The sequence below is a fragment of the Bombus pascuorum genome, chromosome 4 (assembly GCF_905332965.1).
Source record: "Bombus pascuorum chromosome 4, iyBomPasc1.1, whole genome shotgun sequence".
In the NCBI taxonomy this organism is placed as follows: Eukaryota; Metazoa; Arthropoda; class Insecta; order Hymenoptera; family Apidae; genus Bombus; species Bombus pascuorum.
The window spans coordinates 10,575,566-10,594,718 of NC_083491.1; the positions used below are offsets into that span (position 1 = coordinate 10,575,566).

Consider the following 19,153-nt stretch of genomic DNA (forward strand, 5'->3'; position numbering starts at 1 on the left):
TCATTATTTTATTACTTGATGAAGTTTTTATCTATAATTTCTAAATTATAAGTTAGACGAAAAATACTTTTATGAGGTGAATTATACCTGTTGGTTGGTTTATTAAACAGATGAGTGATAAAATCGTAATAATCGATTATATTAAAATCTCTTCAAGTACAAGTACAGAGACAGTATATCGGTCGTAATCGTCGTTCGCTCAATACTTCCGTTCGACTCTACGCTCGCTATTCGACTGTATGACTCGCTATAATGATTGTCCTAGAGAGCACGTTCGTCTGTTTATATCGACCGGTGTTGTTATAGAAGTTCAAATGTATCTCCGGTTGACGAATTTACAAATAACGGCGATAATGTTTTGTCCGCAGTTCGTTTACCTTGGAACCTAGCAAACAATATTGACACTCCAAAGCACAACAATATGAGTCTCTTCTGATTCGAATCTTCCGTTTACTCATATGCCGCTACATTTATATTGATAAAATATTTTTCATAAAATATATAGACGTATATAGTAAATGATAAAATATATTGTCGTGTCTCGTAGGTAATAAATAAGTTCAAGTCATTAACAGCTTATTAAAAAGAAATAATAAAGGCTGACATTCCATTCACCGGACAGAGTCTAGCCTCAATATCAATCATTTTAGTTTTTACAAAGCTTTCTTAATGCCTAGAAACTAGATACTCTAAGAGTGTGCAAAAAGTACTCGGAGGAATTCGTAGTTAAAAAAGAAGAGGTCAGGAAAGGGAAGATAGCTAAAGATTCTTTCTTCATTAAGAGAATTTATATCATTACACATATTAGTCACTAAAATATTAATTTTATGACGCACATACACGCGCGAATACACACACACACAATATGCGATCTTCAAGTTTTTCTTAAATGTTAATAGGAATTTTCTAAGGAACTCAATATACACGTATCCTTGATTTCGCATGCCAGATTAAATTATTTTATAGGGAAGCAGAAAAACTACCAAAAAAGAAAGAGTCTCAACCTCACGTAGATCACGCTCAGTTTTCCTATATAATTCAGTTTTATATCCCTTAATAACTTAACTTCAAGCGAACGTATACTTTACTTTTAAATAGTTCATTTGCCACGATTCCAGCCAAAGGAAAAACTACGTTATTCGAATAAAATCTACCTCTAGGCACATCGTATCCAGAAGCTGAGAGATTAATTTCGCAAATAAATCCATCACGAATCCACTTTGAACGGCGCATAGCGAAATAAGAGTAACTGCAGGCGAAAGAAAGAAGGAGAGATCGTTTGACTGGCCTGGTCACGTGCTACTTGGAATACATTATCCAAAGACTAATTACCGAACAGTGCTTGATACTAGATACCCTATTCTGTAAATGGTTCTTCGATAGTGGCGAATAGAGAGACGGCTTATAGACGAATGAGGAGAAATGGGAAAGTAGACAGCAGTTAGGTTGCTGGTAAGACGATCCTATCATCGAGTAACGGGGCCCAGGTACAGAAATTTCGTGATCGTGACGCGGGCCGCTTGTGTCGTCATTGTCCCATCGTCGATCATGAACCACGGTTACACGGAGCCTGCGAACCTACCGCTGGTCCCGTTTGAACAGAAACAAATATTCAACGTGCAAAACCTCTCTGACGAAGAAGCTGGTTCCCCCGCTGGCGAAATGTTACGTGGAATTTCCATGTGTACGATGGGGTCTTCGTCTCTTATCATCGTACATACATCTTACCTACTCGTTGTATCACGAGTATGAATAATGCTTGTAACTTTAGATCTAACGCTCTTTAAACGGAACAAGAATTATGCGAGGCCCTTTATTGAAGTACACTTCGTGCTTCCTTTACCTTACGTCTTATGATTCATTATATTTATCTTTGTTTCCTCATCATCTGCCTTATGCATTCTTGAAATCCGTTTGGAATTGTAGCTTCAATTGTAGGAAGCTTTTTGTCGTTTCTATGGTATGTACTTTTCGTGCTTGCTTTCTCCTTTACGCTATAATTTTTTATATTTATCTTTGTTTCCTCATCGATGCTTCATGCGTTACTGAACTTAGTTTGGAATCGTAGCGTTACGTAGGGAAGATTTTTTACTTCTAACCATTGGAGAAATTTTTGTATTGTCAAAGTGATAAATCTAGGTTTCTTGAATTTCAAGCTTTATTACTCCTAAAGGTATCGACCATGATTTCTCACAATACGTATTTTTGAACAACGATAGAAGCAACGAGCGTAGAGATCAAAAAGCGGTAAGATCGTCCGATCGTAACAGCGACGTCGTTAGGAGACGACATTTTATTTGTGGATCATTGTTACAGGAAGCCACCGAATCAGGAAGTCATCAAGGCGTAACCATGTCAGTTGCATCCTCGAGGCGTCGAGACCGCGTTGGCCGATTGGCCGATCTTAAACCGTTCGAATGCTTCTTCCTCTCGTTTTTTACTTTCCTTCTCCCGTTTCGTTGCTTTTTTCGTCGATCGCTTGAAAATACCGTGGAGGCAAGCACGCTTGACGCGACCGATTTTACGGTGCTCGCTCAAAGTGACGCAATTAGCCTGTAAATTCGTACGCGTTCGAGTTTCATCGACTGCCGAGATGCCATCGAATGAAAAGTAAAAGAATAAAATGGAAGAAACAGGTAGAAATTAGAGAGAATGACAGATGGAGAGAAAGAGAGAGATGGGGACATAGGAAATAGGCGGAGAGAACAGATATGTTAAAAGGAGGAAAAATGTAGTTTGTAGACGTCAAACTGTCACAAGCAGTATATCTGCATGTCAACTGGAGAACTCGAGAAGTTTAAGGTAAATGATCGCCAATGAGCGAGGCACTTTAAATCTTTTGCATGTTTATTGCTCGTCTCCTATTTGACTTTGCTTCACCCGCCGTCCCTGTAATTTCACCCTACTAACTTTTTTGCTCGTAGTCATCATCATTATGTGCGTACCTCGAGATTCAATTTTTCTGATACCGTCCCGAGGTAAAAAACACGCGTAAGACCGACGAAGATATTCCCTCCGTTTCATTTCGTTAATTACGAAACAACGATCGGCGCATGGTCAATTTCTGCCCTCGTTGCGCAAAGAACGTCGATAATTGATTCCGTGCTTACGAAATAATCGTCCACTGAATCTATCCGCCCCCTCTCAAATTATCATTTATCGACGAAGCTTCGTGATCGATTTGTAATATGCGTAATGTGCATTTACATTTCCTTTCGATTACGAATCAATTCTAATCTGAGAGAAATAATACTATACTAAAGAATTGTAACTATCTCGGCTGATGAAAATGAGTAGACGTTTTAATGGGTGGAAAGTGTAATTCTAATTAACACAACGTTCACTTCGAACGAGTGTAGAGAAGCGTTACTGTGTGATAGTTGGAAAATTATCAAGAAATATAAATAACGAAAATTGGTAAGGAAGTTTCTACAATTTTATGAGATTAAACATACAGAACGCTTATAGAAATAGCGAAAAGAAGAATGATCCGACTATAATAGCTCAAAGGAAAGCAAGTTTTTAGAATTTGAAGAGATCAGAAATTAACAATAACGTACTCTCGAATGGAATTCTCGAATCGGAATGGAGAAATATTCCTGATCCGTGAACAAAGAATATCCCATTCCTTTCTGGGAGAGGGCAATGCTAATGGAAATAGATTGCCGTGAAATAGTTTTTTTTTTTTCTTTTTTTAGTCGAACTCGCCCCAGTTCGCTAACGTTGTTTTCGGACCCCCGTGTGAAAACTGATTGCGAATGAATAAAACGAGCGGATCATTCGTTTGTTCAATCCACCGATCTATTTTCTCGATGTTTTCGCAAGCACGAGCCATGCGTTTATCACAACTCGTAGGAAATTTATGTATTTCAGCGGGAACGATCGCGCGAGAGGAGGCTTCTTGAATAATTCTCCTCCTTACGAAATACCGAATTCACGGCCGCGTTTCCAAGAGAATTCGCGCGACACGGAACGGCAGGAAATTGGTTTTCATTGTTGTAAAAGTGCTCCACTCTTTTCAGGCGATTGTTCAAATTCAATTGTATATTCGTAGATCGTATTGGGACCAATGGAAACTTCCTGTATTCGGAGATATTATAAATTTCAAGATAAAAGAAAAAGAATTGTAAGGCTTAGTTGTTAGTCATCAATTGTAAAGGTTATAAATGATGTAATAAATAGGAACACTTCTTTTCTCTCAATGAATATGTAATCGTTATAGAAAATGCTAACAAGTAGTCAAAGGAATTCTTCACGGAATAGCGCCGTTTTTCTGTTGTTGTACCTAACTCATTTACTATTTAATTAATGCTTACAGGTCGGCCAACCACGGACGCATAGTTTATATTAATTACACCCCGGAAGATTCAATTAGTGCATTTCTCATTACACTTACTTATAGCAGTATCCATTATTCATGAGAAACCGGCGCGGTGAAGCTACCTGACAATGCATGTGATCGTTACAGGCTATTGTTGTAACAACTTTTTTTTCGTTCATGACAGTCGATGAAAATGCATCCAGCGCAACACTCGACTGGTAAGATTGCCTCGTTAATGAAAACCTCTTTCGCGGTTCATTGTTAATGCTACCGGGAATTTTGCTTGTTACATCGAGCAATCGTTAACCCGTTAAGTGTTTAGCATCGTGTTCTTCGCCCTATCATTTATGAAATCCATGCTTTTTGATGTAAAGTGAAATAATACTTAAGGTATGATCAGTATAGTGGATGAATTTTATGTAATCTGTTTTAACTCTTCCTTAAATAATGGGATAATCGTTTTAATAATTTCTAATTATTTTCTCGATATAATTGAGACCTATTGTAATATGTACGTGATTTTATAAGATGAGCTAAGATTTCATATTTATTTTATAACCGTACTTAATCTATCTGTCTTGTTTTTGAAAATATCAGCGAATTATAGAACATATTATTATGTTACTGTAGTCCAATATTGAAAGAGAAATAAATTCGTTTTGAAAGAATTGAAGAATGGAAAGAAGAAGGAAGAATCTGATATGAGTTAGGAATTATTCCTTTTTTCTTTTTTGTTGTGATAATACCCTCATGAAGTTAATTTTACTTTGTATTGCTTCTAAATAAATCCACGGCATAGAAAATATTAAAATACCATAATTTCGAAATAGATATCGATTATTGCATACATTACTCATATATCACTGTTTATTGCTTCTTATTCAAATCATTAAATCATTAAAGAGAAAGCAGCATACGGTACTATGAAATGAATTATATGTACGGTATATAGGTATTTCATTTTATGTTCCATTTATTATATCTACGATATCAAGGCAAGTTCTAGCATTCTTCTGGTGAAAATTGAATTATATAGAACTATTGAAATTATTAAATTATCGAATTATCGAAATATCATTATATTGAAATTTATTGGATTCTGTCAAAGTAATAGCCATATGTAATATACACAATGGATATATGAAAGTAGCTTAAAAAATATGAAATGTAATTTATCATTTTCCTTTAAAGATTCTTCAGAAATTTAATTTACAACACTAAGCGAAATCAGGGGAAAAAATCAAAAATATATTGTTATCGTCGAATCATAATTTAAACAATCTTATGTCTAAATAAAGGTAGGGGAAAGCGTATCAAATATTAAACAGTTCTATCTTGCGAAAGAGGAAATAAAACTTTATGCCTTGCCTCGTTTCTTTGTGTATACAGTGATAATGTTTTACTCTCACATAAGCAATATTTCCTTCTAAATTCCTCTAGTTATTTTATTTATATGTATTTCCATTTCCGTGTAAATATAATTTATGATTTCGAAAAATATTCCTATTTCTCTTATACGTTTCATATAAAATTATTCTAATGTCCTACTTTGCATTATCATATCATACGTTGACTTCACACTTTTCATACTATTCGCCGTATGAATATTAATGACATCTTAATCTCCTCCTTCGAGCTACGTAATATACACGTAATCTTCTAAACTCAATTGAGAAATGTTACACGTAATACACACATCTTTGCACCAGTAGTTAGAATGAACGTCGAAATGAATGGATTATAATATTGAATGCTCAATGTATGATTTATTTGATGTCGCTCACTTGGTAATTCTGGTTGATGTGATTTACGGCCTCCTAGCTTTTTACAATTAAAGTACTGCAAAAAATATTTCTATCAATTGACTTGAAATTGAGGTTGTAGTAAGAAATGACAAAAAGGATGAAAAGTTTAGGAATCCAGAGAAAGCTGATCCATATACGTATACATACAAGTGTTTCCATAATTTTGAAAGCTAAAATTTATTATTTCCTATCTTTTATCATAATTTATTTTAATTATACCTTGGAAAACACGACTTTAATTCAAGCGTTTAGATATTCTTTACAAAACCTCACGTTTTAACATTTTACTTTGTAAGTAGATGCATCTTTGATTACATTAACGACAACCGCCGTGACTTTTAAGCAAATTGTATTTTTAATAGATGTTACCAACCAACGGGGATCAAACTTTCCACTATAACTTTTAGCGAGAGTTAATCTGCCCTTCGGTTTAATCAAATTCAAGAAGTTTTAAAGTTTGATCCGTATTTACATCGGTTGCCTGGCGAATTTGCTTCAATTCTAGTCTCCTCGATGACGATATAATCTAATACTTGGTCGCGCGAAGCAACGAATTTCAGCTGTTGGGCACTCGATTTTTTCCCTTTTGTCGAGATATTTTAGAGCGTTTCAGCTTCAGTTCCATCCGGTCGAGAGCAGTCGTGAAAATAATATTCTCTTCGCTCTTTTTTTTCCACATCGACTTTCTCTCTTTCTCTCTCTCTCTGATGTTTTCTTTTGCTTTTTGAAACTGTGCACAACGCGCAATCGACGCGCGAATTGACGGCGTAGCGCAGAAATTCGCGCTGCCGGTTTTTTTCACGCGAAAAACTCGTTCAAACGGGACGAAAAAGAGCAGGTAGCGAGAGAGAGGGAGGAAGGGAGAGAGAGAGAGAAGGAGGAAGAGAGGCAGTAAAAATGAGCGACTACACACAGTGAAACTTTAACACGTAATCCGAGCGACGCTCTTCCGTGGAATGGCTTAAAACTGTCTTCGGTTCGACGCCTCGCGACGAAGGAGTAGGTCGAGGAGTGCTTGACAAATCTCCTTCGCCTGGCTCTCGATTTTTCGCTCGAACGTTTTGTAGAAAAATCAACTGTGCCGCGGAGTGCGAACGTTGCTTCGTACTTTACAAGAATTTAAATAAGATCGAGGGGAATCGAAGACAGATAGCACGTAAGGTGATTTTCAATCGACGTGGCTCAATCAAATTCTTTAACCTGGGGGATTCTACAGAGACGAAGTGTCTTCCCGGCTATATATATTCCAGGCAATACCATTCCGTGGTTGTCAAGTGTTCAAACGTACAAATATCACCGAGAGCACACGGAATTTAACACATTTTGTGTCACATTTACCACCTGCGAAATTTTGTTCCGATATTTCCCCTGGCGGAACTTTTTGTATTTCAATTTAAAATTATAATTTTGGGAAAACTGGTGTAACTGAGAAAGTATTCGATGCTCTGGTAAATTTTGCCAAATGGAATTATGATTTAACTTTACATTGATTCAATATCTTGATATATTTACATTTAACAATAATTGCATTTTCATTATTTTAATTGTCAATTCACTTGGATTATTCATAATGTTAGTTCATAAACTTTATAACCAAAAATGATTTTTCTACAGTCATTGAAGTTAGATCTTATTTTTCATGCTTCGAAAGGAAAGTGATAGTTTTTAAAAATAATTAAGAAGTCAAAGCACGTGTCACCTTAAAGTGTTGACTAAGAAGATAGCCGTCTCAGGTAACGTCTATCGTTTTAGCTAGAGCACACGCACAGAAGACAATATAATATAATATTATAAACTGAAACTACAATTTCTTATTCAGAAAAATAGTCAAATAACATTTTCTTATAGTATCAAGTTAATTAAAGCAAATTAATTAAAAAGAAAGAAAAAAAATAGATAATTTACACGAAGTAAAATATAAAAAAAAAAAGTGAAAAAAGGAAAGTAAATTCTTTTTTAAAACATGCTACAATTTGCGTATAATTCTTTTTTTACTATTTTTAAGCAATTAGACGAAAATATTTTGTAATGTAAATCCGTAAAAATAAGAAAAATTCACCGGCAAGAGAAAATGTGCTTAATGTTCACCGAGTCACCGATATTTTGGGAAATGGGGATGTTTTCCGATGTTAGCCAGGGGCTCAAAAGCTTGTGGATTTTTCAACGCGTACAAAATCGATACGTGGGATATTGCGATTCTATCGACAAACATGGATTACGCGATACCTGGACGTATAATCCGCGAAATGGACGATTAATAACGACCGAATATATACGTACGTTTGAAAAATGAAATACGAATCAGAAAATTCTATCAAACGAATAACATGATTAAATTGCAGATTTGCTAAGCATTTAGGCATAAATTCTTCCGATTCGCAATCCTACCATTTTTTTAATCCCACCACTGCACGAAAATTTGTTAATTCCTTTAATATTTCATGAATTCATACGATTTATACATTCAAAATACTCACTCGTAATATTCATACGATTATATGCATAATTAGTAATTGCATAACTGGTAAGATAATTGAGAACCATTAGTCTTATTAAATATCATTTCAGTCGTGTTTATATACAACGCCGTTTCTCTAATGAATTTAATAAACCAAATTTTTATACATTTTATATGTTGTAAGTTAAACACGAAGTTCTTTCAACTTGTTTCCGGCAAAAGCTAAAAAATTCCACCCAGTAATTACTAATTAGAGGATTCTCAATTTCAGAATTGAGAAAAGATATTCCATCGTAACGATCCATTATTTCTAATTGGTCTCTACATTTCAAACTTCAATATTAAAATTTATAATACGATATTACAGCAACAGTACAACTACGCAACTTCTTACTTGAACCATCGCTCTTACGACGTTTTCCGATAAGCCAATTATAAATAAACGTTTCTCTTTCTTCTTGTCCCATTTCCCTAAGTTGTATTACATACAACTTTTCCACGATTATATAAAACAGTACGAATGAAACAAAGCTGACCTTCACAAATTAAAGGCAAACGGAATTTCGATAATACGAAACATGGTAGACACATTCCTTGCCTCTTTATAATTAACTAAAAATGTTTTATAGAAACGAAGTAAAATCGACATTTACAAAAATTAAAGATAAATCGAATTCTGATGTGACGAAATTTTACATTTAAAATGCATTCTTAATCTCTTTACGATTAACTGAAAAGCTGCAATACAAACGAAACAAAGATAATCTTCGCAAAGATGAAAAACAAACGAGATTTCAATAACATATAATTTTACATCTGACGCGTTGCTAAGCTCTACACCATTAACTAAAAAAAATTAGCTACAAAGCCCTGAATAAATAGGAAAGAAACGAGGGTACCGTTCACGAAAATTGAAGGTAAATGGAGGTTCGATGATATAAGAGCAATTGTACGAGCGTATTCATAGGCTGACCTCAATCTTGGTCCGACCTACCTCAGCGCATACTTTCTTTACAATCGAACAAGCAAATAGCCGTCAACCGTCCGAATATCGTCTGGAAACCCGTTACGTCCTCAGAGAGGCGGCTCACGTGCCGCATAAAAGCGGCGATGGCTGGCTCGTACGAAACGACACACGTCTATTTTATCCATCGTCTCTAGGCATTTAATCATTCTGCGGTACGCTTCCACGCTTCGTGGAATTCCCTTATTCGTCCAGGAACATACATATATGTAGGATCGGCGGATGCGTGGCACCGTTCAACGTCGACGAATCGGGAGAAAGACTGATCGTTCTGACTCTACGCTATACGCTGTAGTCTTTTGACCCATGGTACGTTCGCAGTCTTATAGGATATCGCGCGTTGATCGAGTTTCACGACACGGAACATCCACGCGCGGCGATACGATAACGATTCAATCTTACCTGGATTGCTGTCGGCGTTCGAGCTGAACAGAACGCACAGACCCGTCTCGTAGTTGACCGCCTGGCAGGAATCGTTCGCTTGACAGGTCTCCAAGCAATCGGTGAGCATCAGAGTTCCCGGTATGGACTCGAGCATGTTCGTGGGTGCGGTGAACACGTACCCGGTCACCAGCTCGAAGCCCACCATTTCTGGGTCACACTCGTCGGAACCGGCAGATGGACCGGTGTAATCTGGCCCAGAAAGTCCCGATGGGACCGCAGAAGGAACTGGCTGCTGGTCAGCCGCGTGCGTCGACTCCGCGGCAGCCACGCGACCCAACCTCGCGATAGCCTGCAGCACCAACAACGCCGTGATGAGTCTTGTCATCGTGACGCTCCACCTGTTTCGCAATCTTTAACTGTAAACAGAAAAAACACACGATTACTTCATCGATCCAATTCCTTTCGCAGAAGATACCTGTTTTTCTTTGCTTTTTTGTTATTTCAGTCGTTCACAGGCTGCACCGATCAACTCGTCAAATTGAAAGCGGTAGATAAAGACAATGATAGAATGCTCGTTTAGATACACAAAAATCATGTGCTCCTCGAAAATGAGACGTTGATCGCGTACTCATACGCAATGAAATTGAGGAATTGATAGGAAGCGGAGTTGATCGGTGTGACTTCTGAGATGCTCATTTATAAATCGTTAATGCATCGATCGTTGTAGGAAGGATAAAAAGTTACGATTATGTATTGCTATGTAAAGTAGAGTATTTTAGACAATTTAGTAGTTCTTCTTTTAATTTATGATTACAATTATGGCTACGGTTATAGATTCCTATATAATCTAGTGCATTTTATGTAACGTAGTAGTCCTGGTATTAATTTATAACTTATTAAATCATCTTTAAGGTGGATTTTATATTGAATTTCTATTTATAGGAATAGTATATTTGATATTGGAGAAGAAAATTAATTTTCTAGTTTATTCTTAAGTTAATAAGTACTGAGTTATTGGTGTTTAAACATAAACTAGTCTCTAAAGTAGAATCTGGTATAAGGTTAGAGACCATTATTTGAATCTATAGGAATCTCAATTTGTCTCGACACTTTGCATCCGTTTTTCAACTCGTTCAACCTGTTCTCCAAGTACTCTATAGAAATCTTGTAACGTAAAATTAACGACAATTCTTTCTCATCGCGTTGTTATGTGTTTTATTTGCATACTAACAAGATTAAAATGGCGAAATAGATGCTGCATAGTCTATGATTTGAAAACAGGAAATTGTTCTTCTATTTTTATCAATTGGCGATAATCAGCGGGTGTTTGTCACGTGAAAGTGATCTTTTCTATCATATCAATTTAAAAATTTTATTACTATGAAAGATTCACACGATCTTTAAAATTTCCTAAGTGACAGATATTCATATTTTTCATTTTCATATAAATATATATAATTTTATATACAGAACAATTTTATTTATTTTTCGTGTATACGTAATATTTTTTTATATAAAACGATATTATTTATCTCAATTTAGAAATTTATACTATATACGATCGAATGTTTAACACCAATAAATTATACGTGCATTTTAATCCATTGTAAGTAACATAAAATCAAAAATGTAAGACTTCTCGCGTATTTCAAACTTTACAAATGCTTCCGGGTTCGCGAGTTTCACTGAAGATGTACGAAGTTCAGTCAAGCAATTCTTTTCTTCCGTACACATTCCCATCTTTACATCACAGAAATTGAAGATCAACGGTACAAATTGTTTCTCCGGCAATATTTGTATCTCTCGAAGCTGTGCCGTTCATATCGCTATCCCCCTTTCTATCAAAACACGTAGCTTCAACCGCGGGAAAAATGTACGTAAATAACGGCGTGTTTTTACGCACCTCTGTTGCAATTGCGCTGTTTTTTGTCATGCGAAACTAAATAACAATTAGTTTGGTTTCGACATCGCCGACCAAACGCGTGCGTCCGCGAGATTGGCGCACGCGCGCGTGCGTGGTTCAACGAAACGGACGAAAAAGCTTAAGTGGCAAAAAGTTGGGAAAATTCCGATCGCACCCGTAGAACGAACAGCCACGTTCAAATACAACGAACCATTCGTGCACGATATTTTGCCCCGACACGTTGAAATAATTACATCGATGCACTTGCTCGATACACCGAAACGCTTCCATTCGCGGCGATTCGTGGGTTGCACATACCTGTCGAGATTATCGATAACGCTTCCGCGTCTCGATATCGAATTCGAAGCAGTCGGCAAAAGGCCAAACGGCGTTTCTTGTATTTCGCTTCTTTCCTCTGGAATACCACAAGGACGTTTTTCACGAGGATGAAATCGATGCAAGAAACATCGACGAGAATGATTGGTTGTTCCCGGGGGTCACAATAGGAAAACGCGCGGTGGTGAATGCACCAAAAAATCGAACGAAATCACAGAAATTCGTCCAACGTTTAAGATTAATTTATCGAGATCGAGTCGCGCGCGTTACCACCTCGTAAGAAATTAAACGACGATTTGCAATGATAATACGGACCTCGCGAGCACCGCGCTGCAGGGTATAACGACGTCGACCGGCTGGCTCTTAGGCACTGGGTACACCTGGCTGAGCCGCGGCGCACGACTCTTCCTCGACCGAACAGGAGAAGGGGGAGGGGGCACTGGGACCGCTGCCGACTAAGGAGGACAGAACGGTACGCACAATTCGATCGTAGGCTTCGACACCATTGAAAACAAGCCAACCTCTTTCTCTCCTTCCCTTTCTCGCGTGTCCATTGCCTCCACCCGAATTCTTCCCCCATTCCGCTATTTCCTTGTATTCTTATCGGGATCGCGACTCTGACTCTCTTGTCCCCCCTCGACCCCGGTCGACGTACCGATAGACCTCGATTTCGTTCACGTAGGTATTTCCAGGCGATCGGGTGAAATTCTATTCTTAGTCGGAAAGCAACGGTTTTTCGGGACCCGGCTCTGACGTAACCCGTAGCCTCGGGACACCCATGAAATTTATTTCGTTGCACCTTCGAATTTCAATATTGTAAACCGTGAAAACACCCCCCGAACAAGTTACAATAATTCGCCGTCTAATGCAATGTAAGGGTTCATTTTGTACATGCAAATGCACTTTGCTTTGGCGACACTCTCGCGAATCAGTGATTGCGAATGACATTAATGAGCAACAGAATCCGGTAGGATTAGTACGAGGACAACCAAGGGTACCAATCGTGAGAACGCTACGTGAACGTGGACAATTGTGAATGTGGAAAATTTATTGAAATGTCTACCGGTGTTTTACATGAAACGTTGTACGCATAGCTTCACCGAGTACTCTGAATTACCGTGTAAAGTAATTATGTAATTTTGTTATACGGTGTATTTTGTACACAACGATTCTTCGCATCCTGAATTAACACGTTAACGGCCATTGACGTAGTATTACGGTTTTTTTTCAAGACCAACGTCTGGCTAATGATGGCTACGAGGAGAGGAAAATTTCTTTTATTTATTTCGATTAATAAAAGAGTAGGTAATTTAAGATTTCCATGAAACACGAAATACGTACGATTTTACTATGAAAACTATATTGAAAACAAGGTAGGTATATCAAACTACGTAACAGGGAACGTACTAACGGGACAGATAATTAAATCGCGCAATGTCCAATTAAGTGTATAATGGATATTATAAGACTGTGGGCAGATATGCGAAAGGATTCTTTATTCGGATCAATTGGAGCAAAAAGTGGATCATAATATGTGATTAGCCGACAGCTAACCCAGAATTTGCGTACCGAATTAATGATAATTATGGCGACGAGTGTACACACGGCGGCGCCGCGGCGAGAACGGATGAAGAATATAGGAAGATGGAGGAGAAAGGTGGGGAACAGGAAATGCAGGAGATCCCAAAGAGAGCAAAATCGGGTGCACGTGTGAACAGTGCGACCTAAGCGGGCGTCGCGTCGGTGTCCCTCTGTATGTACACTCGGTCGATTCACGCGGTGCTTAGAGGCTGTTCGACGTGGAAGAAGCGAAACGAACATCGAGCCGGTGAGAAAGAGTGGAGAGAGAAAGAACGCGCAAACGATGGAAAGAGAGACGCATAGCACTCGTACCAGGTGCCTATACCATCGCGTCACCATGCTGGAATAACGGTGCCTGGATGTCTCATCGGGTTCAATCGCAATCGACAATCTTCCGCCGCGGAATTTCGCAAGGAAACGACCGTTTTGTCGTCTTCGTTGTCTTCGTCGTCTTCGTTGTCTTCGTTGTCTTCGTCGATTTACGAGCGGCCGCTATTCGTCCGCCCTTGAGTACCGATCGACCCAATGGCCCCCTGGCCGTATCGTTTCATCCGCTGATGCGTGTCTTGCGGACTCGTTTCTAATAAAGCCACGCCGCACGTTCCCGCCATCCCATTTAATTGCTCTCTTTTACGTAACATGTTTGGTTTACGCCGTTCGATCGTTATATTTACCGTGGTTTCATCCCTCCAGTTGAGAATCGATCAAAACGATAAAATTATGATTGCTCGACATTAATATTCAATAAAATTCGTATACATTTTTGTTTATTTGTATTTTGAAACAAATAATGATAGAAATAGGTAGGTTTATCGTATATTCGTGATTAACGATGATCCCTTAACTTAATGTAAAGGTTATCGAGGAGGCTATGTAGTTGATAAGTAATTACAGATTTCTAAGTATTTTACTTCAACCACAAATATCCAATAAAGGTGCGAAGGTTGCGCGTTTTAAGGAATAATACTGAAAATAGGTATTTTATCATCTTAGACTTCATTTATAAACATTTAAAATTCTGGTTAACGTTGGAGTAATTAGTCGTATAACTAAGTTTACAAAATAGATAGTTAGACATAACCCCTAATTATGAATCGTAAATTCCATATTGGTCTGTATATAGTACTATTAATATAATTAATGTGTAACTAAATCGTAATTCGAACAGCTTCATCGTGGTTTGTTTATTCATATATTTAGATAAACTAGTCTAACCAGAAGCTGAACTTGTAAAACGAGTCGAACGAGGACGTTAGATTGCATTGATTTAATGTTATGTTAAAATTTTAAATATTATAGAAAGTGAATGGTATAAGATTCCTGTCTGAAAATGTTTGTCAAACCGATAATATTAGAGGGTTTTTTATCTTTAAGAAATTTATCTAACATATCGTTGGTTTTCAAATACTAGATGAGAATAAAAAATTGAAAGTAAAATAATATATTTTTCATAATTCTTTACCGTTTCTTAGTTATTCCCTATTAGTTACTTATTCTAGTTTTATACAACTTTAACACTAACTACATTGTTTTAACTCGCAGAAAAGCAGATCTACTTATGGGATGACCCGATATCATAGTCCCTTTCGTATTTTATTGAGAATTTTAGGTCAGTGAGAAATATAAGGAACGTATTTAGATTTTGTAATTTCACCTGCGCCTTATACGACACGTTATTTCTCAAGTTATGAATTTCAGTTACCACTAGATTTCTTCGTAATGCGATATGTTTCCGCATTACTGCTAGTTACTTGAAGTTTCTCCTATGCGATCCAATATCAACCAAGTAAATAAGATACCGTAATAATACTTGACTATGTAAAGAGGTTAGGAGCGTACAAAGCAGTAGTCCAATTGATATTCGCGCCAGTCGCTAATACGATCGGATTATTTTAGTGGCCACAAAACAGACTGTATCGACCAATATGTACTGTGATACCTTGAACTAACTGAATTGAATAGACGACAGTAATTCCGGATGGAAATTGTACTGTTACATTCTCCTAATGACTTTAGAGTGAGCCAATTAAATATCTTTCCCACCTACCACGTGTCAATTTCTTTCTGTGATTCTATACATGTATTTCGAGTTCTCCAGGAAGAAAATTGTTTGAAAAGAAGTTATGAATGTGTAATTGAAAATTATATTAAGTAGACATCTTTTTAATATCGTACATTTAGTATTTTTGCATTATCGTGCTTAAAGACTTTCGTTGATATATTCTCACATATATAGAAAGATCTTTTAATTTGTTTAATCTTTTAGTGCAACTATTTTAACGTTAGAAATAGCAACCAACAATTAAACGATATTAAGTGATAACAAAAGAACAAAATTCCTCAGTAACTTTACAATGTTTGTCTGTATCTTATAAAAGTTACAATATTTAAGTGTATATATATCGTCATTGATTTATTTTTACGACGAGTATCGGAAGATGAAAATATTCTTCCACTAAATCCCACCAATATACTAAATTCCTAAAATTCCTTCCTTAATACCTCTTTTGGCAAAAGTTATGCCAGTATTAATTGGCTCGACAATAATTACTCTGTTAGCTTACGTTTCAGCTAGAAAGTAAGTAAATTAGTTACGATTCCTCTGTCTGTTACGTAATTCGATCGGAAGTGTGGCATGGAAATGTAAGAATCATTGGAATACCGAGCGTGTATCACATTACACGCTTATCAACGCGGCATCATAAAATCCACGTTGAAAAGCAGATTAGTAGTAATGCTTAAGCTCCTCGGGGATCATTGTTCGTTACGTTGAATTATGTTATGTAACTTAACTCGGCCACTTTTAATTCATTAGTTCGCGCGATTTAATTTACTGTCGACCATGCAGCGTAACCGTGATTCCAAACAAGCGAACGTGCAACAAACGAAACGTACGAATCACTGGTGCGAACGTTTAACGGGCACGCGACTTATCGCATAACGGCGTAAGGCCGTTCTCGATACTGGTTCTCGGTCAAGCGGATTCTCAAAGTTATGCAGAAGGTTATAAGAGTGTACTCGAATATCTTGTCCGCGATATACGCTCTTCGGCTCTCTGATCTCTCGAAATTTATGGATGTTACTTGCGTCGTAAAGAAAGTCTTCCATGCTGATTTAATTCGTACCACTTTATCCGTGTGAAAGGGAGAAAGAGACGTGAGCACTCTCTCTCTGTCTCTCTTTCTTTCTCTTTCGCCCTCTTTATTGCTCTAAGTCGACGTTAAATTGCTAAACGTTATCATCCAATCCCGTCTACGAGATGCCGAGAAACAAAGTTAACTCGTGACTCTTCTTTGCCGATCCCTTCTGAAACTTTTATTCTCGTTTAACAACGTTCTTGCGACCACTTGTTCTCGTGAATCCGTCCTCCTTTCACGAACTTACGGGTCGCAAGGTCAATTTAGCCGCGCCGCCGTTGTCCTCGAAAAATATGACACGTTGCGATTGTAAAACTCGAATTGTAATACGCGATTGTAATACGAACAATTGCGCGTTTTATGATATTTAGGAAAATTTAGAGGTGACCGAGTGGATGACTTAGAAAACTTTGGTCGAAAGTCATTCAGGAAAGTTAGCAGCATTCATTGTTGTTATTAATATAATGGTTTTACTAAAATAGCTACATATCTCAAAAACTGTCAAAACTCTCAATTTTAGAATATCTGCAAAATTTTGGCACTAGAGAGGAACTATTTAACTTTTTCTTTTTTAATAGCAAGCAATTGATTCTATTCTCGTAAAGCGCCCGGATACTCTGGAGCGGTAGCGTAAGTAGATACGTCCATTGTTGATCAGCCACGTATACCGTCTATGTATAATACATAGGAAGTTAATTCTGCCAACGACGGCAAGTACTCGATGAAAACCGATTATCATAGTCATTCAGAATTCTAAATATATAACCATTCTACATCAAGTACATCATCATCCTACAAAAGCACGGTACAGATTATTCTAATCCACTTGGTTTTTTCTAAATATATAAAATAGTTAGTTTCTCTAGGAATATTCGTTATCGTATCGATTGCATACCAATCGAACGGGATAATGTCTTCCTCTTCTCCTAAACGTCACAAGTATCGTACGTATAGGGTGTAACACGGTCAGAAGACGAAGGTATAGCTCGTTACGTAATTATTCGATGCTCGGTATCATGACGTGGACGTGGTCTAGAAGTGGTCGTTTTAAAACGATAGCAAAGGCCTTTAAGCAGCGGCATCGGCACACCACCGGTTTCCAGGTTGCTGCTGGTGATCGGCGATCGCAGCGGAATCGAGCAGAGCCTCCGTTAATGGTACGTTCCGTGCGGGTTCGACACGCTGTGCGTCGACCAGGAAAATGCGAGGAGTCGGATAACCAGGAAACTGGTTTATGCGTGGTTACGCTCCGCGCCTCTAAGTGGCTACCCACTACCATCTATAGATGCTACACGTTCACGGATACTGTTAGAGAGAGACACTTAGGAGGGGATTGGCTGGAACGAAATAAAGCTGGACTACGGCCATTAGATGGAACAGTGGCGAACGATAGGGACAGAGAAAAGAAGCGGTTACCTTGGCGTTGCACGTAGTCCCGCGATCACGAACGCGTCAAGGTGGTGGGATGATTGAGCCGAAGGATGAAGTTCAAGGAAAATAGTGTATAGAATTTCGAGAAGAGGCTATTTGCTTGTACACGATCCCCGTGTATTTCGCAATCAGCCGTCCTGACTGCTGATGGATTTGGTGGAAGAAGGATGAGCGGACGGGGATACGATGGATAAAGCGTACCAAAGTAATGTGGTAATTAAACTTTGGTCGTATTACATCGAGTCATCCCCTTACCCTACAGTGTGCTTCTCTTGTCCCTAATACGATCCCTCACGCGTCCTCCACCACGAGAGTGTCATGGTGAGATTGATAGTGGTCCAACATCGTAGCTTCACCCTAGCCTCCTTTACTCTCGAGTAGAAGAAGACGAAGAAGAAGAACCACCTTACTCTGTAGGCCTCTTTCGTTGTCCTACTCAAGCTATATGGCCTGTCGTAGCTTTTCTCGTTTTACTGTCTCTCGAAGAATCAGTGGCTGTTATCGCGACGGTACAGGAGAGGTGGCGTGTTGCGACTCGTGCGTTTAATCGCGATAAAAGATCTTGTCACGGGCCACGGAACGGCATTACGATCCGTAAGCTCGAGTCTCTATCGGTCGCGAGAACGGTTTATTTGCATAAAGGTTAGACACCGCGTACCTACTGCTACTGCCTTCTCATAACTTCTTTATTTTTCGCTTCGTCCACATCTCTCTACCGTACTCTTTGTCTCTTTTTCGACGAGTCGCTGTTAGGCGACTCTTTCGATCCGATA

At 38.1% G+C, this 19,153-nt stretch overlaps 2 protein-coding genes across 2 annotated transcripts in view; one reads left to right on the forward strand and one right to left on the reverse strand.

The window, feature by feature from the left end:
- LOC132905980 (uncharacterized) overlaps window positions 1-12,755 on the reverse strand; it is a 98,004-nt gene extending 85,249 nt beyond the window's left edge. The window contains exons 1-2 of the mRNA XM_060957791.1: window positions 12,214-12,755; window positions 10,011-10,408 (exon numbers count right to left, since the gene is read on the reverse strand). Coding sequence (XP_060813774.1) covers window positions 10,011-10,377 — 367 coding nt within the window. The 5' untranslated portion in view covers window positions 10,378-10,408; window positions 12,214-12,755. The remainder of the gene's footprint in view (window positions 1-10,010; window positions 10,409-12,213) is intronic.
- The window catches only part of LOC132905981 (autophagy-related protein 16-1), a 602,908-nt gene that overhangs the window by 359,023 nt on the left and 224,732 nt on the right, over window positions 1-19,153 (forward strand). The gene's annotated exons all lie outside the window — the stretch shown is intronic.